Below are 21,449 nucleotides of genomic sequence, written 5' to 3'. Positions count from 1 at the left end.
GTGCCAGTCCGCAACAATCGGTCGGGGACAAATCTTTGTGCTGGAAGACCAACAAGTTTCGGGCAGACCAAAGCGCCTCTTTCACCGAGTTGATGATCCTCCAGCTGCAGTTGATGTTTGTCTCGGTGTGTGTCCCTGGGAACAGCCCGTAGAGCACAGAGTCCTGTGTCACAGAACTGCTCGGGATGAACCTCGACAGCAACCACTGCATCTCTCTCCAGACTTTCTTTGCAAAGGCACAATCCACAAGGAGGTGAACAACGGTCTCTTCCCCACCACAGCCACCTCGGGGGCATCGTGCAGAGGGGGTGAGACTCCTGGCGTGTAGGAAGGATCTGACGGGGAGGGCCTTTCTCACCACCAGCCAAGCTACGTCTTGGTGCTTGTTGGAAAGTTCTGGCGATGAGGCATTCTGCCAAATGACTTTGACAGTCTGCTCGGGGAACCATCCCACAGGGTCCACCCTCTCCTTATCCCTCAGGGCCTCTAGGACGTTACGTGCTGACCACTGCCTGATGGACTTGTGGTCAAAGGTGTTTTTCTGCATAAATTTTTCCACCAGGGACAGGTGGTACGGCACGGTCCAACTACTTGGAGCGTTCCGCGGCAGCGTGGCCAGACCCATCCTTCGCAACACCGGGGACAGGTAGAACCTCAGCACGTAGTGACACTTGGTGTTTGCGTACTGAGGGTCTACGCACCGCTTGATGCAGCCGCACACAAAGGTGGCCATCAGTATGAGGGCGATGTTGGGCACGTTTTTTCCCCCTTTATCTAGAGGCTTGTACATCGCGTCCCTGCAGACACGATCCATTTTCGACCTCCAGATAAAGCGGAAGATGGCTCGAGTGATCGCCATCGCGCAGGAGTGTGGAATGGGCCAGACCTGCGCCACGTACAGCAACAGCGAGAGTACCTCACACCTGATGACCAGGTTCTTACCCGCAATGGAGAGGGAGCGTCGCTCCCACATGCCCAGTTTCCTTTTCACCATAGCCACTCGCTCCTTCCAGTTTCTAACGCATGCCCCGGTCCCTCCGAACCATATCCCCAGCACCTTCAGGCCGTCAGCCCTGACAGTGAAGGGGACAAAGGATCGGTCAGCCCACTTCCCAAAGAACATGGCCTCGCTCTTCCCACGATTTACCTTGGCTCCCGAGGCCAGTTCGAACTGGTCGCAGACGTGCATCAGTCTGCGCACCGACAGCGGATCCGAGCAGAAGACGGCGACGTCGTCCATGTACAGGGAGGCTTTTACCTGAGTGCCTCCACTGCCTGGGATCGTCACTCCTCTTATGCCCGGATCCTTCCTGATGGACTCGGCAAAGGGTTCTATGCAGCACACAAAAAGGACAGGCGAGAGAGGGCAGCCCTGCCTGACTCCAGATTTAATCGGAAAGCTATCTGTTTCCCACCCATTGATTGAGACTGCGCTACTGATGTTAGTGTAGAGCAGTTGGATCCAATTTCGAATTCCCTCCCCAAAGCCCATTTTGGAGAGCACATCCCCCATGTAGGTGTGCGATATTCTGTCAAAGGCCTTCTCCTGATCCAAGCTGATGAGGCAGGTATCCACACCCCTGTCCTGTACATAGGCAATCGTATCCCTGAGCAGCGCCAGGCTGTCAGAGATCTTCCTGCCTGGCACAGAGCAGGTCTGGTCAGGGTGAATCACCAATTCCAGAGCGGATTTGACCCGGTTGGCGATGACCTTGGACAGAATCTTATAGTCCACATTCAACAGTGAAATGGGTCGCCAATTTCTAATTTCCTCCCTTTCCCCCTTGTGCTTGTAGATGAGGGTGATGATGCCTTTCCTCATGGATTCTGACATGCTGCCGGCCAGGAGCATACTCTCGTACACTTCTAGCAGGTCTGGGCCGATCAAGTCCCACAGAGCCGAATACAACTCCGCCGGCAGGCCGTCGCTTCCGGGGGTTTTACTCTTCTCGAAGGACTCGAGGGCCTTAGTCAGTTCGTCAGGAGTTAGCGGTTTGTCTAGGCTCTCCCGCGTACTGTTGTCTAGGACCTCCGTGATAGAGGACAGGAAGGACTGGGAGGCCGTGCTGTCCGTGGGCTTCACGTCATACAGTCCGGCATAAAAGGATTTGCTGATCCTCAGAATGTCGGACCGTGATGACTTTACTGAGCCGTCTTCTTCCTTCAGGCTGCTGATCACAGAGCGCTCTCTGTGTACCTTTTGGAAGAAGAAACGTGAGCACGTCTCATCCTGCTCCACGGAGCGGACTCTGGAACGGAAGATGATCTTGGAGGCCTCCGAGGCAAAGTGCGAGGCTTGCTGGCCCTTCACCTCTTGGAGCTCCTCCTTGACATCGACCCCCATCGACTGCAGCCGGAGCAGATTCTGCATCTTTTCCTGGAGTCGGGACATTTCCCTCTGTTCCTTTCTAGCTTTCTGGGTGCCTTTGAGGATGAAAAACCTCTTGATGCTTCCCTTGATCACTTCCCACCAGTGTGTCAGGGACTCAAAGAGGGGTTTCACGGTTCTCCAACCTTTGTAATCCCTCTTGAGCTCCTCAATGTTCTCTGGGGTCAGCAGTTGCACATTTAGCTTCCATGCCCCCCTGCCCACCCTCAGGTCTTCCTCCAAGTGGCAGTCCGCCAGTAGGAGGCAGTGGTCAGAGAAGAACACCGGCTTGACCTCGGTGGATCTGACTGTGAATGCACGGGACACAAACAGGAAGTCTATCCTGGAACGAATGGACCCGTCTGGCCGCGACCAGGTGTATCTACGCTGCGCTCCGTCTGCAGGGTTGCTGAAGACGTCGTGCAGCTTGGCATCCTTAACTGTTTCCATCAGGGATCTGGACGTAGCGTCCAATCTGCTTCCGGCCCTGCTGGATCGTCCAGCCGCATCGATGATGCAGTTGAAGTCCCCGCCCAGAATGACCGGCCTGGAGGTCGCCAGCAGCAGTGGGAGCTGCTGAAAAACCTCCAGCCGCTCAGCCCCTTGTGCCGGGCCGTACACGTTAATTAACCGGAGTGGAGCGTTCTTGTACATTACGTCTGCTACCAGGAGTCGCCCGCCCACCACCTCCTTGACCTCGGAGACGGTGAAGTTGCCTCCCCGCAGCAGAATACCCAGGCCGGAGGAACGAGAGTCGTTTCCGCCCGACCAGAACGATGGCCCGTGGGACCACCATCGTGACCATTGCCTGTAGGAGCTGAGGTGCGGTATCGCACACTCCTGCAGAAACAACAGGTCAGCTTTGACCTTGGCTAGGTAGTCCAAGGTCGCAACACATCGCGTAGTAGATTTAATGCTACGCACATTTATGGATACAATCTTTAAACCCATATTAAAGCATTTATTCTCCTACCAAACCCACTGTCTCTGAGAGTCCCAGACCTTTAGTCTGCTCCTTCATACCCGTAGTGAGCTCAAATTCCTTCACTTTGGATGGGCTGAGGTAGATCTCCTTGGCCGTGTTCTGCTCCGGTGGCATCTGGAGGTTCACGTAGTGAGCGGATTTTGAGATGACCTTTGCTGGAGAAGCTTCTCCAAAACTCACCCCCTCTGGGGGGTTGCTGTTCCCGGCTTCCTGGAGCTGGGGTGCGATGATTGCCTCACTGCTCCCAGATTCCAGGGGCTGTGGTGCACTGGCCTCCTCAGGTTGCAGGCAAAGTTGGGGTGCGTTGGTCTCCTTGTTGTCTCCAATTTTCTGGAGCTCGGGTGTCTCGTCCTCCAACGCCCTGGAGCTTTGCCGCCTCTTCTGTCGGTGCCGCTCTGGCACTTCCTCATCCGAAGAGCTGCTGCCCTTGTCATCCGTGTCGGATGGGAGACGCCTCTTGCCGCTTCTCTGGGAAACGCCTTTGCTTCTTCTTCGCTCCCTCTTACTTTTCTTGTTCTTCACCGTCCGCCACTCCCCCTGCTGCTTTTCCACTGCTGCCTCCTCCTCCATTGATTCGCTGTCCTGAGGACTGGAAGGTTCAGGGGGTGGTGCTGTTGATTGGCTCTCTGTTGCCTCAATCTCTTTCTCCACCTTGTCTCTCTCTGTGTCCTCCTTTGTCCCGTTGAGCTCCCTGGGGGCCTTGGTGGTTGGAGTGACACGGAACATTTCTTCTGCTTCCCCGTGGTCGGCTTTGGCTGCCTGTGCGTAAGTACGGCAGCGTTTGGGGCAGGTCCTGTAGAGGTGACTTGCCTCGCCACACAGGTTGCAGCACTTGGCCTGTTTGCAGTCTTTTGTCTGGTGCCCTTCCTGTTTGCAGATCTTGCAGAGGGAGGCGCTGCAGTTGGCCGCCACATGACCAGCCTTGCCGCATGAGCGACAATGCTTGGGTTGCCCAGCGTAGACCAGGTAGCCACGGTTTCCCCCGATTGCGAAACTGGAAGGAGGGTGGAAAAAGGCTCCCTTACCATCGGTCTTTAGCGTGACCTTAAACAGGCGTTTGCCTGTCCAGATCCCCAAGTCGTCTCGAATCTCGGTGCCGCTCCCCACCTTATCGAAGTACCTGGTGAGGAAGGTGACCACGTCGGCGACAGGGACGAAGGGGTTGTACACATGCACCATCACCTCACGTTCCCGTTGCAACGGCAGAGAAAAGTGCGGCTCCGCCGTCAGGATCTTCATCTCCGGCAGGTCTCTCTTCTCCTCGAACACCCTCAGGAGCCGGACGCAGTCTGCCACTTGCTTGAACGTCACGTCGAAATAACCACCTTTGCGGGAGTCGTGCAGGGTGAAGATCTCCGTAGCTTGGAAGCCGCACGCCTTCAACAGGATCCTCCTGGTGAAGAAGCCCCGATCCATAGGTGATCCTCCTTCGTCGCTGTGGTTCACCGTGACTCGGACGGTGATAGGTAACCCACGGTATGAATTCGGATTGCGATTGGTTATCGCCCTTCCATCCCGACCTTGCCATGGCAGGACCATGGTGTCGCCCCTGCAACACTTGATCTTAGCCAAAAGGCCGAGAAGCGATCACTTGGTGATGCATAGCTAATGGCCACGTACCTGTACTCAAATGAGAGAGTGAGCACCTTTAGGAGAAAGAGGGACACAGGGGAAACATTAAACACTTTCATGACAAACTGACCATTATTGGAATATAGTCAGCTCTGAATACAGGCCAAAATGTAAATGCTGTGCATTAAGGCACTAAAGGTGCCAGGCTGTGGTTTCTGATTCCTTATGTGGTGAAGTTCTGGGGTACAGAGTCACTGAGCTGAGGCCAGATCCTTTCCATACATGGCAAACAAAAAAACAATCCTTGTTATGGCAGGGTGCCTTAGTATCTCTGAACAGTGTGGCACTGGCAGAGAAAGAGAATGAGATGAGATGTGTAACTTGTCCTCTCAGGTGAGGGAAGTTTGCACAGGAAGTAACATTTCTACAGAAGGGATTATCAAATTTAGAAAATAAAATTCAGATTATCTTCACAAAAAACTTTCATACCTAAACATTGTGAAGGGAGCCAAAGATGTTAAATTTTAAGATAAAAGAAAAATACTGCAGAAGCCGGAAATCTGAAACAAAAACAAAAACAGCTGGAAAAACTCAGCAGGCCTGACAGATGAAGAGTCATACGGACTCGAAACGTTAACTGTGTTCCTCTCTGCAGATGTTGTCAGGCATGTTAAAATTTTAAACTCTTCAACTTCTTAAAATTTATAAATTGCCAGATAAACATTTTCTTAAAGTGAGACTAACATATTCAGCCCACATTCACAACTAACAGCATCATTTTGATATCTTCCCCTGAATAAAGTTAGAGAGTGAGGACTTCTTGCATCTACCTCACCAGTTGCTTCATCAACCAAGGAAATTTGTGTTGGAGTTTCGACTTCAATAGCCATCTGTAAAAAACAGAAATATTTACTGTACTTATTTTCTTGAAGTAACACAAACTGAATCCTACCTCGATACAAAACAAACATATCTGCTAATTCTCAAAAGTTATGATTCATTATATTCACCGATTACTAAATACCCATTCAAGCTGGTTATACTGCTCCAGGGCAATTCAAGGACATTCAATGATGCAACTGTTAAAGACACACTTCCCCTTTTACATCCCAGAGATCTGGGTTCATATACAGCCCACAATAACAGGATGAAAAACTCCTTTCTCTGCCTTAGAGAAACAAGAGCCCAGTTAAGAATAACCATGGGCACTCGCTTACTCAGCTTCTAACTGGCATGTGTCCATTGTGCAAAAATGACCCTAAAACAGCACCAATTGGGAATCTCACTCAGAGATTGAGTGGGGAGGGGAGAGGAGGGGAAATGGAACACATGATAATCACATAAGGGACTCTTTTTTGATACATTGGGCGTATCATTTATCTGCATAAAATGCCGCCTCGCTTTGTGGAAAAAAAAACTTGTTAGTCACTTTTATTACCCAAAGATCATTGATAATGGTTAGAGATATAATTTATGGCTCATTCTAGGCAATACCCAATAGACCAAGAGTGCAATGATTCCTATTGACCAGGAGGAGGTCTGTGCAAAGTCAATGTCAGCTGAAATATACAACAGGGCACAACAGCTGGCCTGAACATCCCAGGTTAGGAAGGTAGAGTTGTAAGAAACAGCCAGAGCTCCCGCTGGTGACCCCGAGCCAATGTTTCTTCCTGGACACGTGTCTGCAGCGAGGACAGAACCAGGCTCAACAACGATGGACACTTCAATCAAACAGCCTGTCTACTACAGCCTAACTTCCATACAAATTTGGTAAGTACCGTCAGGGGTCAATACTCCTGAGTGAGCACCTTAAGCAAAGGAGGTGAGAAAATAGGCCACAAACAATTTAAACATAAAGGAACTTACAATATAATTCTCCCAGAATTTGTACTTGCTACTTGTTAGTAGAATCTCCTTTGTGACTGGGGAACAATAAAGCTTCAGCTTCAAGCTGTAATGAAGAGGGACAGGTAATAGTTTAACATGATAAAACAGTATAATAGCAAATAATGGCAGGTTTCAGCCTCAGTGCTAGCAGGTTGCAGAGCCTGATGTCGTTCTTACCCAATGATTGCACAGGTTCACGATCAGCTGGAGGTGCTAGACAGCATCATAAGGAACCCTGACCGACTTTCCACTTTCTAATCCATGGGTACAGAGTTCAACTGCACTCCCATTTATCTCTTCCAAGCTGAGAGCAGGTGACTCAATAAGGAATACATTTCCCCCCCGCCCCCGTCCATTCATGGGATGTGGGCGTCGCTGGATAGGGCCGCATTTATTGCTAATCCCCAATTGCCCTCTAGAAGGTAGTGGTCAGCTGCCTTCTTAAGCTGCTGCAGTCCATGTGGTACACCCACAGTGCTGTTAGGGAGGGAGGAGTTCCAGGATTTTGACTCAGTGTCATTGAAGGAATGGCGATATATTTCCAAGTCAGGACAGCAAGTGGCTTGGAGGGGAACTTCCAGGTGGTGGTGTTCCCAGGTCCTTCTAGATGGTAGTGGCCGTGGGTTTGAAAGGTGCTGTCAAAGGAGACTTGGCGAGTTCCTGCAGTGCATCTTGTAGATGGTACACACTGCTGGCACTGTGCATCATGGGATGTGGGTGGAGGGAGTGAAAGTTTGTGGACGGGGTGCCAATCAAGTGGACTGCTTTGTCCTGGAAGGTGTCAAGCTTTGAGTATTGTTGGAGCTGCACTCACCAAGGCAGTGGAGAGTATTCCATCACACTCCTGACCTGTGCCTTGTAGATGGTGGACACACTTTAGGGAGTCAGGGGGTGAGTTACTTGCCGCAGGATTCTCAGCCTCTGACCTGCTCTTGTAGCCACAGTATTTATATGGCTAGTCCAGTTCAGTTTCTGGTCAATGGTAACCCCCAGGATGTTGATATTGGGGGATGCAGCGATGATAATGCCATTGAATGTCAAGGAGAGATGGTTAAATTTCCTCTTGTTGGAGATGGTCATTGCCTGGCGCTTGTGTGACGCGAATATTACTTGCCACTTGTCAGCCCAAGCCTGGACATTGTCCAGGTCTTGCTGCATTTGGACATGGACTGCTTCAGTATCTGAGAAGTGGCGAATGGTGAACATTGTGCAATCATCAGCGAACATCCCCACTTCTGACCTTAGGATGGAAGGAAGGTCATTAATCTGCAGCTAAGCTATTCACCTAGCCTGCAGGAACAGTGACTATAATTACATTGCTTAAGTTTTATTTACACTTTTATGGTGGGTGGCTCAGAAGGAAAAGGATTATCATTTGTCTGTGAATCTCCATTTTGTTGCATGTAGATTATTGCAGAGTAGTCATGAAGGATTGGTTAGTTCATTTCCGCTGGGTAAACCAACATATACACCACATGGCCTATTAATATTCCTGCACCGCACCTGCAAAACGCCAGTTAATAATTCAACAAAAAAACAGCTCAGTGACACATGTCAGCACCGTGCTCCACTGACCACAACCACTCTGTCTAATTCAAAACAACATTTCACGCTAGGCTGTGAAAGTTATGAAAAAAGGAGAATTATAAATGAATGCTATGTCTCCGTATGTAGGTTATGTGATTAGTAGTTAAGAGAAAAATCCTTGCAAAGTAATGGTTAATATTTACACAGAATGTTATTCACTGCTTTTAAAAGGCATCGTTCCAGTGACAGCAACAAAGAGGATCTCTCTTGGATTATATCTCCCCCTCATTGACAGAAGGCTATAAGAAATAGGAAGAGTAGATCACATCAAGCCTGCTCCGCCATTCAATATGATCATGCCTGATCTTGGGCTTCAACTCCACTTCCCTGCCCATTTCCCACAATTCCCTCACGAGACACCAAAAATCTGTCTATTGCAGCCTTAAATGTATTCATTGGTGGAGCAGCCACAACCCTCTGGGATAGAGAATTCCAAAGACTCAAAACCCCTTGAGTAAAGAAATTTCTCCTCATCTCAGTCCTGATTGATTGACCCCTTATCCTGAGATCCCTTATCATGAGACTGTGTCCCCACGTTTTAGCTTCCCTGTTTCTGCTGGCCAATCTCTTAGCTTCCACCCTGTCACGCGCCTTCAGAATTTTGTAGCTTTCAATGAGATCACCTCTCATTCTTCTAAACTCCAGAGAATATAAGCCCAAATTTACCCGGCCTCTGATTATAGGACACGCCCTCATCCCAGGGACCAATTTATTGAATCTTCACTGCACTGCATCCAATGCAGTATATCCTTCATTAAATATGGAGACCAAAGCTGCACAGAGTATTCCAGATGCAGCAGGACTTCTTTATGTCTGTACTCCAATCCCCTTGCAATAAAGGCCAACATGCCATTTGCTTGCTGCATCTGCATGCTAACTTTCTGCATTCCATGTACCAACACACCCAAGTCTCTTTGAACATCAAAAACTTACAGGTTTCTCACCTTTTAAAACACATTCTGCTTTTTCATTCTTACGGCCAAAGTGAATAGCTTCACATTTCCCCACATTATGCTCTATCTGCCATCTTGCTGCCCACTCACCTAACCTGTCTATATCTATTGCAGTCTCTCGGTGTGCTCCCCACAGTTTACCTTCCCACCTAACCTAGAGTAATGTGTCTAGGTTTGCTGATGATACCAAGTCGTTGATATGGATTGATAGGATTGCCCCACCACTGATTCTTGCAGCACTCCACTATTCACTGCCTGTCAACTTGGAAAAAACAACCCTGCTTATGCCCACTCTGTTATCTATCCGTTAACCGTTCCAATAACCATTACTTTTTTCTGTTGACGTGTATAGAAACACAGCAGCGTGGGGATAGTGGGGTTGGGGGTGATGCTACGTTTTCAGCCAATTATAATTTTTCATTAAATTGAGAAACACAGGCGACCGACCAAGGTCCCTAACACAGGGGTCCTTCCAGACTGAAAGGAGAGAGGAAGTGGTGATTAGAAAATTATTTTAGGGCATCACTGGAAAGGCCTGCATTTATTTTCTCAATTAATTCAACTTAACTCCTGGTCTACTTGAGATGGTGGTGGTGAGCCCCCTGTTTGAATAATTGCAGTCTGTGGTCCATGGGGGTGAAAGCATTCCCACAAAGCTGTTAGGTGGGGGTTGGCAAGTTCCATGATTATGACTCAATGATGAAGGAATGGTGATGTCTGTAAGGATGGTGTGTAACTTGGGGCTGGCTTTCCCAAGCGCCTGCTGCCCCTGGTTCTTCCAAGCTCAGAGTCTTGAAAGTTGCTGCCAAAGTCTGGTCCTTGTTTTCAAGCACCTATCTCTGTAAACTACCACCCCCCCCACCACGCCCAGCCTTACACTCCTCTGACATCTGTGCCCCTCCAATGCTGGCTTCTTGTGTGGCCCTAATCTTCATTGTTCCACCATTGCTGGTCATGTCTTCAGATGCTTAGACCCCAAGCTCAGGAATAATGTTGAGACATTATAACAGCAACTTGATTAAGTCTGCACACCAGGCCTTGTCCGAGCCAGAGCTTCAGAAGTACATAACAAAGCAACAAGATAATAAGTGGAATAGCCAAGTCAAAAAATACACAGGCTACCATGTATTAGGCTAGAATTAAAAGTGTATAAGTCAACTCAACATATAAGATGACCCAATTTTTTTGGCAGCAAAAGTCATGTTTAGGCCTATGTCCAGCGTATAAATTGACCCTCCGATTCCCGCCATCCCCCCACCTTTTCTGCTAAGGAAGGCTATTCTCTCATTAGGAGTCCACTCAATTTTTCACCTCAGAAACACATGTTTTACTCAATTTATAAATTGGTGCATGAGATCAAGCAGGCCACCAAGATGATGTGTAGGATCACCCACATCCACAGAGAATAGACTGTACATGGTGAACGACGAACAGAAATGGGTCCTCCAGCAAAGAAACTGAAGTACGAAGTTGGTTTCAAGGTAAAAGTTGTAACATTTGCTAACTCAAATACCTGAGCTGCAGCAAGAGAATTCAATGTTCAGGAAAAACTGGTGTGAGAATGGGAAGAGGAGGAATCCATCCTGAAGAAGGTGCCCAAGGCCAAATGTGCCATACGAACAGGGACCAGCCAATGGCCTGATCTTAATCATGTATTAGAATGGTTCCTCGAAAATCGTCAGAAAAAGATTACATTGTCACCGGAAATGCAATGTGTATTTACGCACTTAAGTTGCTGTTGGATCCAGTGCCTTGGTTTGTTGGTGCTAAAAGGATCCAGGTTGCACACTTGTTTCAGGGTGACCGAATTGGTACCAAGACAGAGAAGATCAGTAGAGCGTTCTTTAGAAGAAACACATTCTGTTTATTTACAAAAGGAACTCAGCAGCTACACTTGTGCGCTTACAACTCAAAACTCTGTCTTCACTCTTCAGGCTCTAACCTAAGACTACTGACCACAGAGGTAGCCCGCACTACTCTGCTATTGGGTGCCAAGATCATGTGATATAACATTACCACATTTGTCTTAAAGGTATATTACACATCAAGTTACTACATCCCTCCCCCTTTTCTCAGAAATACATCTTACAATTTTATTTTCAAAATATCACATTTTTCACACAGATAAGTAATTTACAAAGTCAGTCTTTCTGGGGGGTTTCCTTATGCGTGTAGAACGTCTCAGCTCTACAGCTTCTGATGTTTTACCCGGGACCTCCCTCACTGCAGTCGTCCGAGCTTCTGGTTCTTCAGTAGGTACCTGTAAAACTGTTTCCTCGACTCTCCGGTACAGTCGACCCTTCAGACACATCTTTGCTCAACTGAGTTCTTTCAGCTGGAGATGTTGATTCAGTCACGAACACTGGTGGAATCATTTCTGGGTATTTTGTTTCTCCTCTTCTTATATAATCCACATGTCTCCATATGACTCGATCTTCCACTTTCAGGAAAGAGGTCCAGTTACTGCACTTATTTCACCAAACAACCATGTTGGTCCTTCTCTAAAGTCTTTCACAAATGCTTTCACTCTTACTTTAAACGCCCTGTCACGATTGTGACAGTCGTGCCCAATTTTCTGACTTCCCCGACTCCTTTCCACCTTCCCCTCCAAGTTTGGCACAATTAGGCTCAATCTCGATTGGAGATGGTGTTTCAACAATTCTGCAGCCGTCACACCCGTCTCTGTACGAGGGGTGGTTCTATAATGGAAAAGAAAACGTGCTAATTTAGTCACTATTGAATCTCCAGACAATTTCATCATACCAGATTTGAACGTCAGAACTGCTCTCTCAGCCAGTCCATTTGAAGAAGGGTGGTATGGTGAAGTTTTCACATGAGTAATAACATTCAGGCTAATAAATTGGTGAAATTCAGTGCTCGTAAATACTGTTCCATTGTCTGCTAGACCACTTCAGGTAGTCCGATTGCAAAACTTTGCTGTAGCTTGTCAATTGTAGAAGATATCGTCGACCTCGCTTCATATATGTCCATCCATTTTGAATGTACAACAACAAAAAGTAGAAACATTGTTCCCATAAAAGATCCCATATAGACGATATGTAATCACACCCATGGCCTTCTTGGCCACACCCAGGAGTCTAACGGAGCTGTTGAAGGTAATTTTTGTACTTGCCCACACTACATACAACTTCTCACTAAGTTTCCTATTTCTCCATCCATCCCAGGCCACCATAGATAGCTGTGTGCTATTGCCTTCCTTTGGGAAATTCCAGGATGTGCACTGTGAAGTTCAGATAACAATGGTTATCATCCTTTTGGAGGAACAATCACTCGTGCTCCCCACAATAAGATACCTGCTTGGCTGATTATCTTGTATCTTCTCTGGAAATACAATTTCATTTCATCAGATTCTTGTTCTTGTGGCCAACCATGAAGAACTTGGTCTCGCACTTTGGATAAGACTGGGTCTCGATTTGTCCAACCTTTAATCTGTCTGGCACATATCGGTGATGAATCCAGGAAGTTCAATAATAAAACGAATTCTTGAGGAATTGGAACATCCTCATCTTTTACCTGCAAGGGCAAACGACTGAGTGCATCTGCGTTTGCAATTTGACTTCTGGGTCTGTGAATGAAAGTATACGCATACTTGCCAAGATCAATGCCCTCCTTTGCTTTCTTGCTGAGGCTACAGAGGGTATAGCCTTATCTTCACTGAACCGATATGATAGCAAAATGACAACCGTGTAAATATTGGTGAAACTTATCAAGAATGATTGACAGGCCGCCTTTTTCTATTTGAGAGTACCATTTCTCTGCAGTATTGAGCACTTGCACGCTCTTTTTGGCTGAGGCTCCCAACCCAACATGGAGGATGGCGCCATTTTGCGCTCCCTGTGTGGCTTTCGAGTCTCACATTGCACCTCCCATTGCCAGAGCGATTTCCAATACCTTCTGAAAATCTAAATTTGTTTCAGTGATATCTTCTGAATTGCATCTTCATTTGTATCGCACACCAATCGATCTCTAAGCATATCATTGATAAATGTACTAAACTCTCAATATTCAGTTAATTGTTTCAGACTTGCCACATAACAAACAACTGTCTCCCCCGCGGTTCTATTCCTCGAGTTAAATTTGAACCGTTGCATCGTCACCGACGGCTTGGGCTGGTAATGATTCTTTACGAGATTGACTATGTCATCAAAACTTTTCGAATCTGTGGCACTGGGTGCCAACAAGTTTCAGATTAATCCATATGTCTTACTCCCACACGTGGATAAGAGGATCGCACGCTTCTTCTCCACCACAATGACGTTCGTCTGGAAGAACAACGCGAGGCGTTCAACATAATGAGACCAGTTGTCCGAAGTTGGATCCAGAGGCTCCACTCTTCCAAATTGTGGCTTCGACGATTAGGAAAGAAATTTTTTCTTTACCTACAACCATGTGCAGTATGGCCCGATTTCCTTCCTTCTTTCTTGCTTTTTACTCTTGTCACCAGTTTGTTGAATCCAGTGCCCTGGTTTGTTGGTGCTAAAGGATCTGGGTTGCACACTCGTTCCAGGGTGACCGAGTTGGTACCAAGACAGAGAAGATCAGTAGAACGTTCTTAGAAGAAACACATTCTGTTTATTTACAAAATGAACTCAGCAGCTACACTTGTGTGCTTACAACTCAAAACTCTGTCTTTACTCTTCAGACTCTAACTCAAGACTACTAACTACAGCCCGTGCTACTCTGCTATTGGGTACCAAGATCATGTGATCTTACATTATCACATTTGTCTTAAAGGTATATTACACATCAGATTACTACAGTTGCCTGCAAAGATTTCCAAGCACCAAATTGTTGGTGCAACCACTTTACGGATTGAAAATGCCTAGCGTTGCAGAAGGCCAAGGTTACACAGACTACCGAAAGACCTTGATGCCAAAATGAGCAGTTCCCAGCAATTTCATCATCAGGCAGCAGCAAAATCACGAGTAGCCATTAAGTCATATTGGCAACAAATGTGAAAAGCTCATAAATTTTGGCATGCCCAGCTGCCACACTGGAGCAGAACTGTTTTTGAATCTTTCTAGTGAAAGCCTCAGGACAGGAGAAGACAAGATTCACTGTGGTGCCAGCCTACATGGCCAACAGAATGAAATTAATGCCTATGGTAATTTTCAAACATAAAATCAGGCCAAAACAGAAGTTCCCGGCAGTGGTTTTTGTGCATACCCATGACAACAGTTGGATGGATGGGGATGGAGCAAAGTTCTGGGTCGATGGTGGCCCATATAAAGAATGCAGCTTATTAGTGTGGGACATGTTCAGATCCCCATATAACCAAATGAGATCAAGAGGCACCTGTGAAGAAATAGCAGCCACATCGCAGTTATACCGGGGCGGGGGGGGTGGTGGTGTCCAGCATCCACAGTTTAACCTTTGGATGTGTGCCTTAACTAGCCATTCAAGAGTCATGTCTACACCGAGTGGAGTAGATGAATGGTTGGTGGAGATAAAACAACCCTTCACAAAAAAAAAAGTGAAAATAAGCCTGTTGCCGCTACTTAATGTTCTGTGTGGCTTCATCATGAAATTGTGGGATGCTATTTGAGGGAGGTGGTGGCATAGTGGTATTATCACTTGACTAGTATTTCAGCGACCCAGGATAATGCTCTGGGGAGCTGGGTTCGAATCCCATCACAGCAGATGAAGTTTGAATTCAAAAAAAATAAATCTGGAGTTGAAAGTCCGGTGATGTGTGGTCATAAAAACCTCTGGTTCACTAATGGCCTTTAGGGAAGGAAATCTGTCGTCCTTACCTGGTCTGGCCTACATGTGACTCTAGACCCACAGCAATGGGATTGACTCTTAAATGCCCTATGGACAAGGGCAATTAGGAATAGGCAAAAAATTGTTTGCCTAGCCAGCGATGCCCAAATCCCATGAAGGAATATTAAGGAGAGGATTTGTCATGGAGGCTGATTCAGAAACCAGAAGCACCAAATCTGATCCAGAGCGGGATCCTTACAATGATGCCAGAGCTTAAGTGACTCAAATGAATTCGATGAACTCTTTGCATTGGATGCTGAAGACAAAGAATTTGGAGTTTAATGCATTTTGATCGTGGTTAAAGCTACCCTTGCAGAATTAATTCACATTGATTTAATTTGAATTACTGGTGTTACGTTTTATTTTCACACTTCAAAATGATGACCAGCTACACCAACACTGGTGGTTCACATTTTATACTCTTTGTTTAAGTCAACCTTTGAAGCCTCAAGATCCTTCCAAAAACAGGGGTCAACTTATACAGCTAAACCTACGGTAATTCGAGAGTCAACAGCCTCCACACTGTAAAACATACTAATACAAGCTGGACAGAAGGGTTAAAACAGGCACAATAAAAGGACAAAACAGAAACAGAAATACCTGGAAAAACTCAGCAGGTCCGGCAGCATCGGCGGAGGAGAGCACAGTTGACGTTTCGAGTCCTCATGACCCTTCAACAGAACAGTTCTGGGTCTCTGGATTACTCATCCAGCGACAACACCAGTACGCTATCGCCTCCCCATCTAGGTGGCCCATTGGCCCATCTAGTCTGTTCCGCCATTCAGTGAGATCCTGGCTGATCTGATAATCCTCAACTCCATTTTCATGCCTTTTCCCCATAACCCTTGATTCCCTTACTGATTAAAAATCTGTCTATCTCAGCCTTGAATATAATGAACAACCCAGCCTCTACAGCCCTCTGTGGTAAAGAATTCCACAGATTCACTACGCTCAGAGAAGAAATTCCTCCTCATCTCTGTCTTAAATGGGTGACCCCTTACTCTGAGATTATGCCCTCTGGTTCTAGACTCTTCCACAAGGGGAAACAACCTCAGCATCTACCCTGTCAAGCCTAAGAATGTTATATGTTTCAACCTCTCCTCATGAGAAAATCCCTCCATACCCAGGATCAACCTAGTGAGCCTTCTCTGGACTGCCCCAATACCACTATATCTATACTTAGATAAAGGGACCAGAACTGTTCACAGTATTCTAGCTGTGGTCTAATTAGTGCCTTGCATAGTTTTAGCAAGACTTCCCTATTTTTATACTCCATTCCCTTTGAAATAAAGGCCAACATTCCATTTGCCTTCCCTATTACCTGCTGAACTTGTATGCTAGCTTTTTGTGATTCATGCACAACCCTCAAATCCCTCTGTGTTACAGCTTTCTACAGTCTTTCTCCATTTAAATTATATTCAGCTCCTCTATTCTTCCTGCCAAAGTGCATAACCTCACATTTTCCCACATTATATTCCATCTACCAAGTTTTTGCCCATTCACTTAACCTGTCTGTATCCCTCTGTAGACGCTGTATCATCCGCAACACTTGACTTCCCACCAATTCTTGTGTCATCTGCAAACTTGGTGATAATACATTCACTTCCCTCATCCAAGTCATTAATATATATTGTAAATAATTGTGGCCCCAGCACTGATCCCTGTGGCACTTCGCTAGTTACAGGTTGCCATCCTGAAAATGTCCCCCTTATCCCAACTCTCTGTCTTCTATTAGTTAGCCAATCCTCTATCCATGCTAACAGACTACCCCCAACACCATGGGCTCTTAAGTATATTAAACTAAGCCACTAAGCCTTATGATCTAATGAATACAAAATATTTATTCTAGAATGGAAAACCATTTGATAATTTTTAGACAATATCTCATGTCTATTACCAAATTTCAAAAAAGCTAAACTGGGCAGGCAGCTTTGAATTCGAAAGCAGCATTTAAGTTATAGACGGTGGAACATGTGGATTATTCTTAGTTTCAACTCTGTAAATCACATTACCAGTACTATAAATTCTTCAGAGTGAGAACACAGGTGGGACCTAACTGAAATACACAAGGTACACAATCCAGGTACACCACCACTCGAAACACACGAGGAGACATTTCCTGCAAAGATCAGTTAAGAAAAGCCAAAGCAGGGTCAGTACCTGCATTCCAATCGTCTTTTCAAGGCAGGAGCTCTTAATCCTTTCATGTGATCTGCAAAATAGTTGGAAATCCTGTGATTCAGCAATTATTTTTCTGAACTGAACTCCTATTCTAATTGAAATGTTTTTAGATAACAATGTACAGCATTGATGGAGTGCTTGATCTTAAAAGAAATCTGTAAATTATCTTTACTGTTCTCTCTCTTACACCCTATCCAGATACTTGAAAATGATGACCTCCAAATGTTTCTTCAGGTTGTAATCCATTGTCATTTGCTAATGCACTGTGTTAAAGAATCATCAGCACTAGAATTTCACTCAGGTGAAGTGACTCACCTCCTGACTCCCCAAAGTCTGTCCACCATCTGCAAGGTGCAAGTCAGGGCTTTTCTGCATGAGTGGAGCTCTAACAGCACTTTAAGCTCGAGACCATCCAGGACAAAGCTGCCTGCTTGATTGGGAGCCCACCCACCACCTTCAACATTCACACCCTCCACCACCAGTGCACAGTGGCAGCAGTGTGTACCATCTACAAGGCCCCTTCAACAGCATCTTCCAAATCTGTGACCTCTACCACCTAGAAGGACAAGGGCAGCAGATGTATGGGAACACCACCACCTGCAAGTTCCCCTCCAAGCCACTCATCTTCTCGACTGGGAACTATAATTGCCACTTATTCATAGCCGCTGGGTCAAAATCCTGGAACTCCCTCCCTAACCACATAGCCTATACTACATGGACTGCAGTGATTCAAGGCTGCAGCTCACCACCACCTCAAAGGGCATGTAAGATGTGAAGGGAGTTTGCATTTTTAGATAGATGAAGGGGGATTTGGTTTTCAAAGGGCTCTCAGTCTGTTTACAAATAGCCAGACAAGCAGGCTAACGAATGTGTTTATTTTTCCCCCTTGAGGGTTACTGACAATATATAGTGACAGCATGGACGTTTTATATTGTGAGGAAGATACAGTTTCAGAGACATATGAGAGCAATGGAATTTACATATTAAAAAAGGAAGAAACATATATAAAGGAGAATGAGGCTGTGTGTCAGGGGAAGGCATTGTTTAAGATTTAACAGGAGTGTGTGAAATAGCCTCCAAGAGGCCTCCAGTATTTGTGCATCAAGCCTGCTGTCTACAGAAACCAAAGTTGGAGAAAGCCATTTTGAATTTCACTGTGTAGGGTATTGTGTTCATTTGCTGGATCTATTTAAAATCTAACATCTATTTTTGGAATGTTGCCTTAAAGGGGCCATAACTGGGAGTCTGGTTAATTAGGGATTTTAGGAATTATTATAGTAGTAATTTGTAGTTCTATGTATATACTTGAAATGTCTTTCGTTAATAAATATTTTAATTTTAGGTTTTTAAAAACATCTCTTAAGTCTTGGTGGACCTATTACCTCTGAATTCAGGGCACACATCACGAAATAAGTACAAATTGCAAAACCATTGTGATAGCGCAATCAAGTTTCCCTCGTTGCACACATCATCTGCCATGTCATAAGTATGTTTAAGTGTAATTGTGTTTCGTTTCTTTCCTCTATTCTTTTAATAAATGTTTACTTTACTATAAAATCACCACAAGGAGTTAGGGACATCATTTCCTGAGTTCAGAACTGCTCATACTATACAGAGTGCAAAAACGGTTTTGGCAGCTGTTTCACGTTTCCCTCTGGGATTTGAGCAGCTTGGCATTTACCATCTGCTGTTCCTTAACAACATGTCTGTTGAGAGAATGCAAGAATCTCTCATTTTCTGAAGTTTTAAAAAAGTTTCTGATGAATCATCAAGAAACAAAATGCCTCATCCAAACTCTGCATCATTCCAAAGGTTAACATATCAGGGATTACTTTGAAATGTAGTAAGTGCCAAGTACTGTTGGGACAGCAATTTTGCGTTCAAGATCTCAAAAACATGATCAGTTAATTTGAGATAGTTTGGATGATGTCTCCATGTTCTTTTTGAAGGAACAGGGAGAGTAAAAGCATCTTTACTAGAAGATAGTGTACAGATGCACATCTGGAAGATTTTCTAAATTTCAGAACGTGGACAACGCCAAGCTAGAAACTGCCACAATAAATAAATATCAGTGGGGATGTTGCATTCCCCCCCACCCCCACCCCTCCTCCACACCTTCCCCCACCCTGCCCCGCCTCCCCCAAAAGAGGCTTTGAGGACATCCCCGAAACATTTCCCTTGCCCTCCTGATATCCACTTGCCATGGCAAAACTTGGAGTAGACAGCTTGCTTTGGGATTCTTCTGTCAGGCATGCAGACTATGTGGCCCGCACAACATAGCTGATTAACCATGGCCAGTGCTGCAATACTGGGGATGTTGGCCTAAGAGGGGACACTGATATTGGAGCGCCTACCCTGCCATTTGATTTCCAGGGTTTTGTGGAGGAATCACTGGTGATATTTCTCCAGGGGTTTAAGGTGTCTGCTGTACATTGTCCATGTCTTTGATGCACACAGGAAGGCAGGTAGCACTGCAGCCCTGTAGACCATGAGCTGGGTGTTGGGTTTGGTGTTTTTGCCATCAAACACTCTCTTTTCCTCAGGTGGCCACAGGCTGAGCTGGCACACTGGAGGCGATGTTGCCTTGCATTGTCGATGCCTGCCCTCACTGAGGGGAACTGACATATGAGAAATGATCCACGTTGTCCAATGGTTCCCTGTGGGTCTTGATATTTGGTGGGGGGTGGGGAGCTGGTAAAGGACCTTAGTCGAGAGTTCTTCTCCACTGTGATCTGCATTTCTGCAGAGATTCTGTCTGTACCGGCGGCCTTGTCGGTCCTTAGCTGTCGAATGGTCTTTCCAGCCTCAGGTCAGACTGGCACTTCTGCTTCTTCAGGAGCAGGAAAATCAATGTCGATGGACCCACGGACTCAGCCAAGAAAGACCCACTCAGACAGCGCCTCACAAACAACCTGGTGGCACTGGGGTTTTTTTGAGCCAAGTTGGTGGAGACAGCAGCCCAGGTTAGGCGAGTTGGTCAGTCCAACAGTCATCAGCTCTCCTGTCATGGTCCAGATGGTGCGAACATCCTTGCGGTCCCTTCACTTGGATAATGACATAATCAAGTAGGTGCCAATGTTTGGAGCCAGGGTGTTGCTGTGAGGTTTTGTATTGGTCACTCCGACGAAAAAGGGTGTTCATTATGATCAGATCACGTTCTAGGCATCTATCATTTGGTTCCTATAGCTTGCACCCTCTCTCCTGGAAAGCCTGCGGTGCAGGAATTCAATTGAAATTGGGTTTTTTTTCCCCCCACTATTTTGTTGTATGCCAACAAAACAGAGCACAACTTCAATGGCAAAATTGTCGTCACGTGGAATTCAGTCCCAACCTCAGTTAGTGATCCCAGAGATTGCTCCTGTAACTAATACTAAATAACGCTTATAGCAGAAACGAGAAATTAGTGGCGCTACCGAACTGGCAGCATGTGGAAAGAGACAGTTGACACTTGGAGTCCGTGCGACTCTAGCATTTTCTGTTCTTATTTTACAGGGTGTCCCGTTTCACCTCCCTATATCCCGGTGACTCACTCTACCCTCAAAATGTTAGGACGGTGGGGGAGAAAAAAAAACCTAAATAAACTTGCGTGTGGCTGGTTACGTAAGTAGAAACCTCCTTGCTCCAACTACCTGAACAAACTGCATTGCGAATTACTTTCTGTTCCCCACACGTTTAAAAGAGGAGTTTCCCACCTTTGTGACAGTGCGACAGGAAATAAGCCTTGGCCAACAAATTGTCTCTATCAAATCTGTCGATCGAAGCGCTGGGATATTCCCGCATCCGACCCTGGAAGGAACTCATCGCTGTTCGAATTCGCAACAAATTGGAATCCTCTGACATGAAATTGCTACATTGCCAATCGTGATATTCCACCGGCTGAGATTGACATCCCAGCTGGCCAATCAGGCAGCTCGCCAGCGCCGGGCGGCCTGTCTGCAGCACCAATCGAGCAGCGCCTGGGCGGGACTTTCTTGCTGAGGATCCCGGAAGAACAGGCAAAAAAAAAACAAAAACAAAGCACCAAGAGGATCCAGAGCTGAAGACTTTCCGGCGGGTCTGCTGGTGCTCTCTGCTGGCTGGGAGCTGAATGTTTTAAGTGCCAAACTTTAATCTCTTGTTCACACGAACCAGG

The 21,449-nt window shown here is 46.3% G+C and overlaps 1 protein-coding gene across 2 annotated transcripts in view; it reads right to left on the bottom strand.

Annotated features, from left to right (window-relative positions):
- Positions 1–21,197, bottom strand: part of dclre1c (DNA cross-link repair 1C, PSO2 homolog (S. cerevisiae)) — a 40,573-nt gene extending 19,376 nt beyond the window's left edge. For both annotated transcript variants that reach the window (XM_078552914.1, XM_078552915.1), the window contains exons 1-4: positions 21,010–21,197; positions 17,297–17,348; positions 6,792–6,876; positions 5,756–5,815 (exon numbers count right to left, since the gene is read on the bottom strand). In XM_078552914.1, coding sequence (XP_078409040.1) covers positions 5,756–5,815; positions 6,792–6,876; positions 17,297–17,348; positions 21,010–21,157 — 345 coding nt within the window. In that variant the 5' untranslated portion in view covers positions 21,158–21,197. The remainder of the gene's footprint in view (positions 1–5,755; positions 5,816–6,791; positions 6,877–17,296; positions 17,349–21,009) is intronic.
- Positions 21,198–21,449: the final 252 nt, after the last annotated feature.

The sequence above is a fragment of the Cetorhinus maximus genome, chromosome 12 (assembly GCF_964194155.1).
Source record: "Cetorhinus maximus chromosome 12, sCetMax3.hap1.1, whole genome shotgun sequence".
NCBI lineage: Eukaryota > Metazoa > Chordata > Chondrichthyes > Lamniformes > Cetorhinidae > Cetorhinus > Cetorhinus maximus.
Note: the sequence above shows the minus strand (reverse complement) of the source record. Positions and strands in the feature narration are given on the sequence as shown.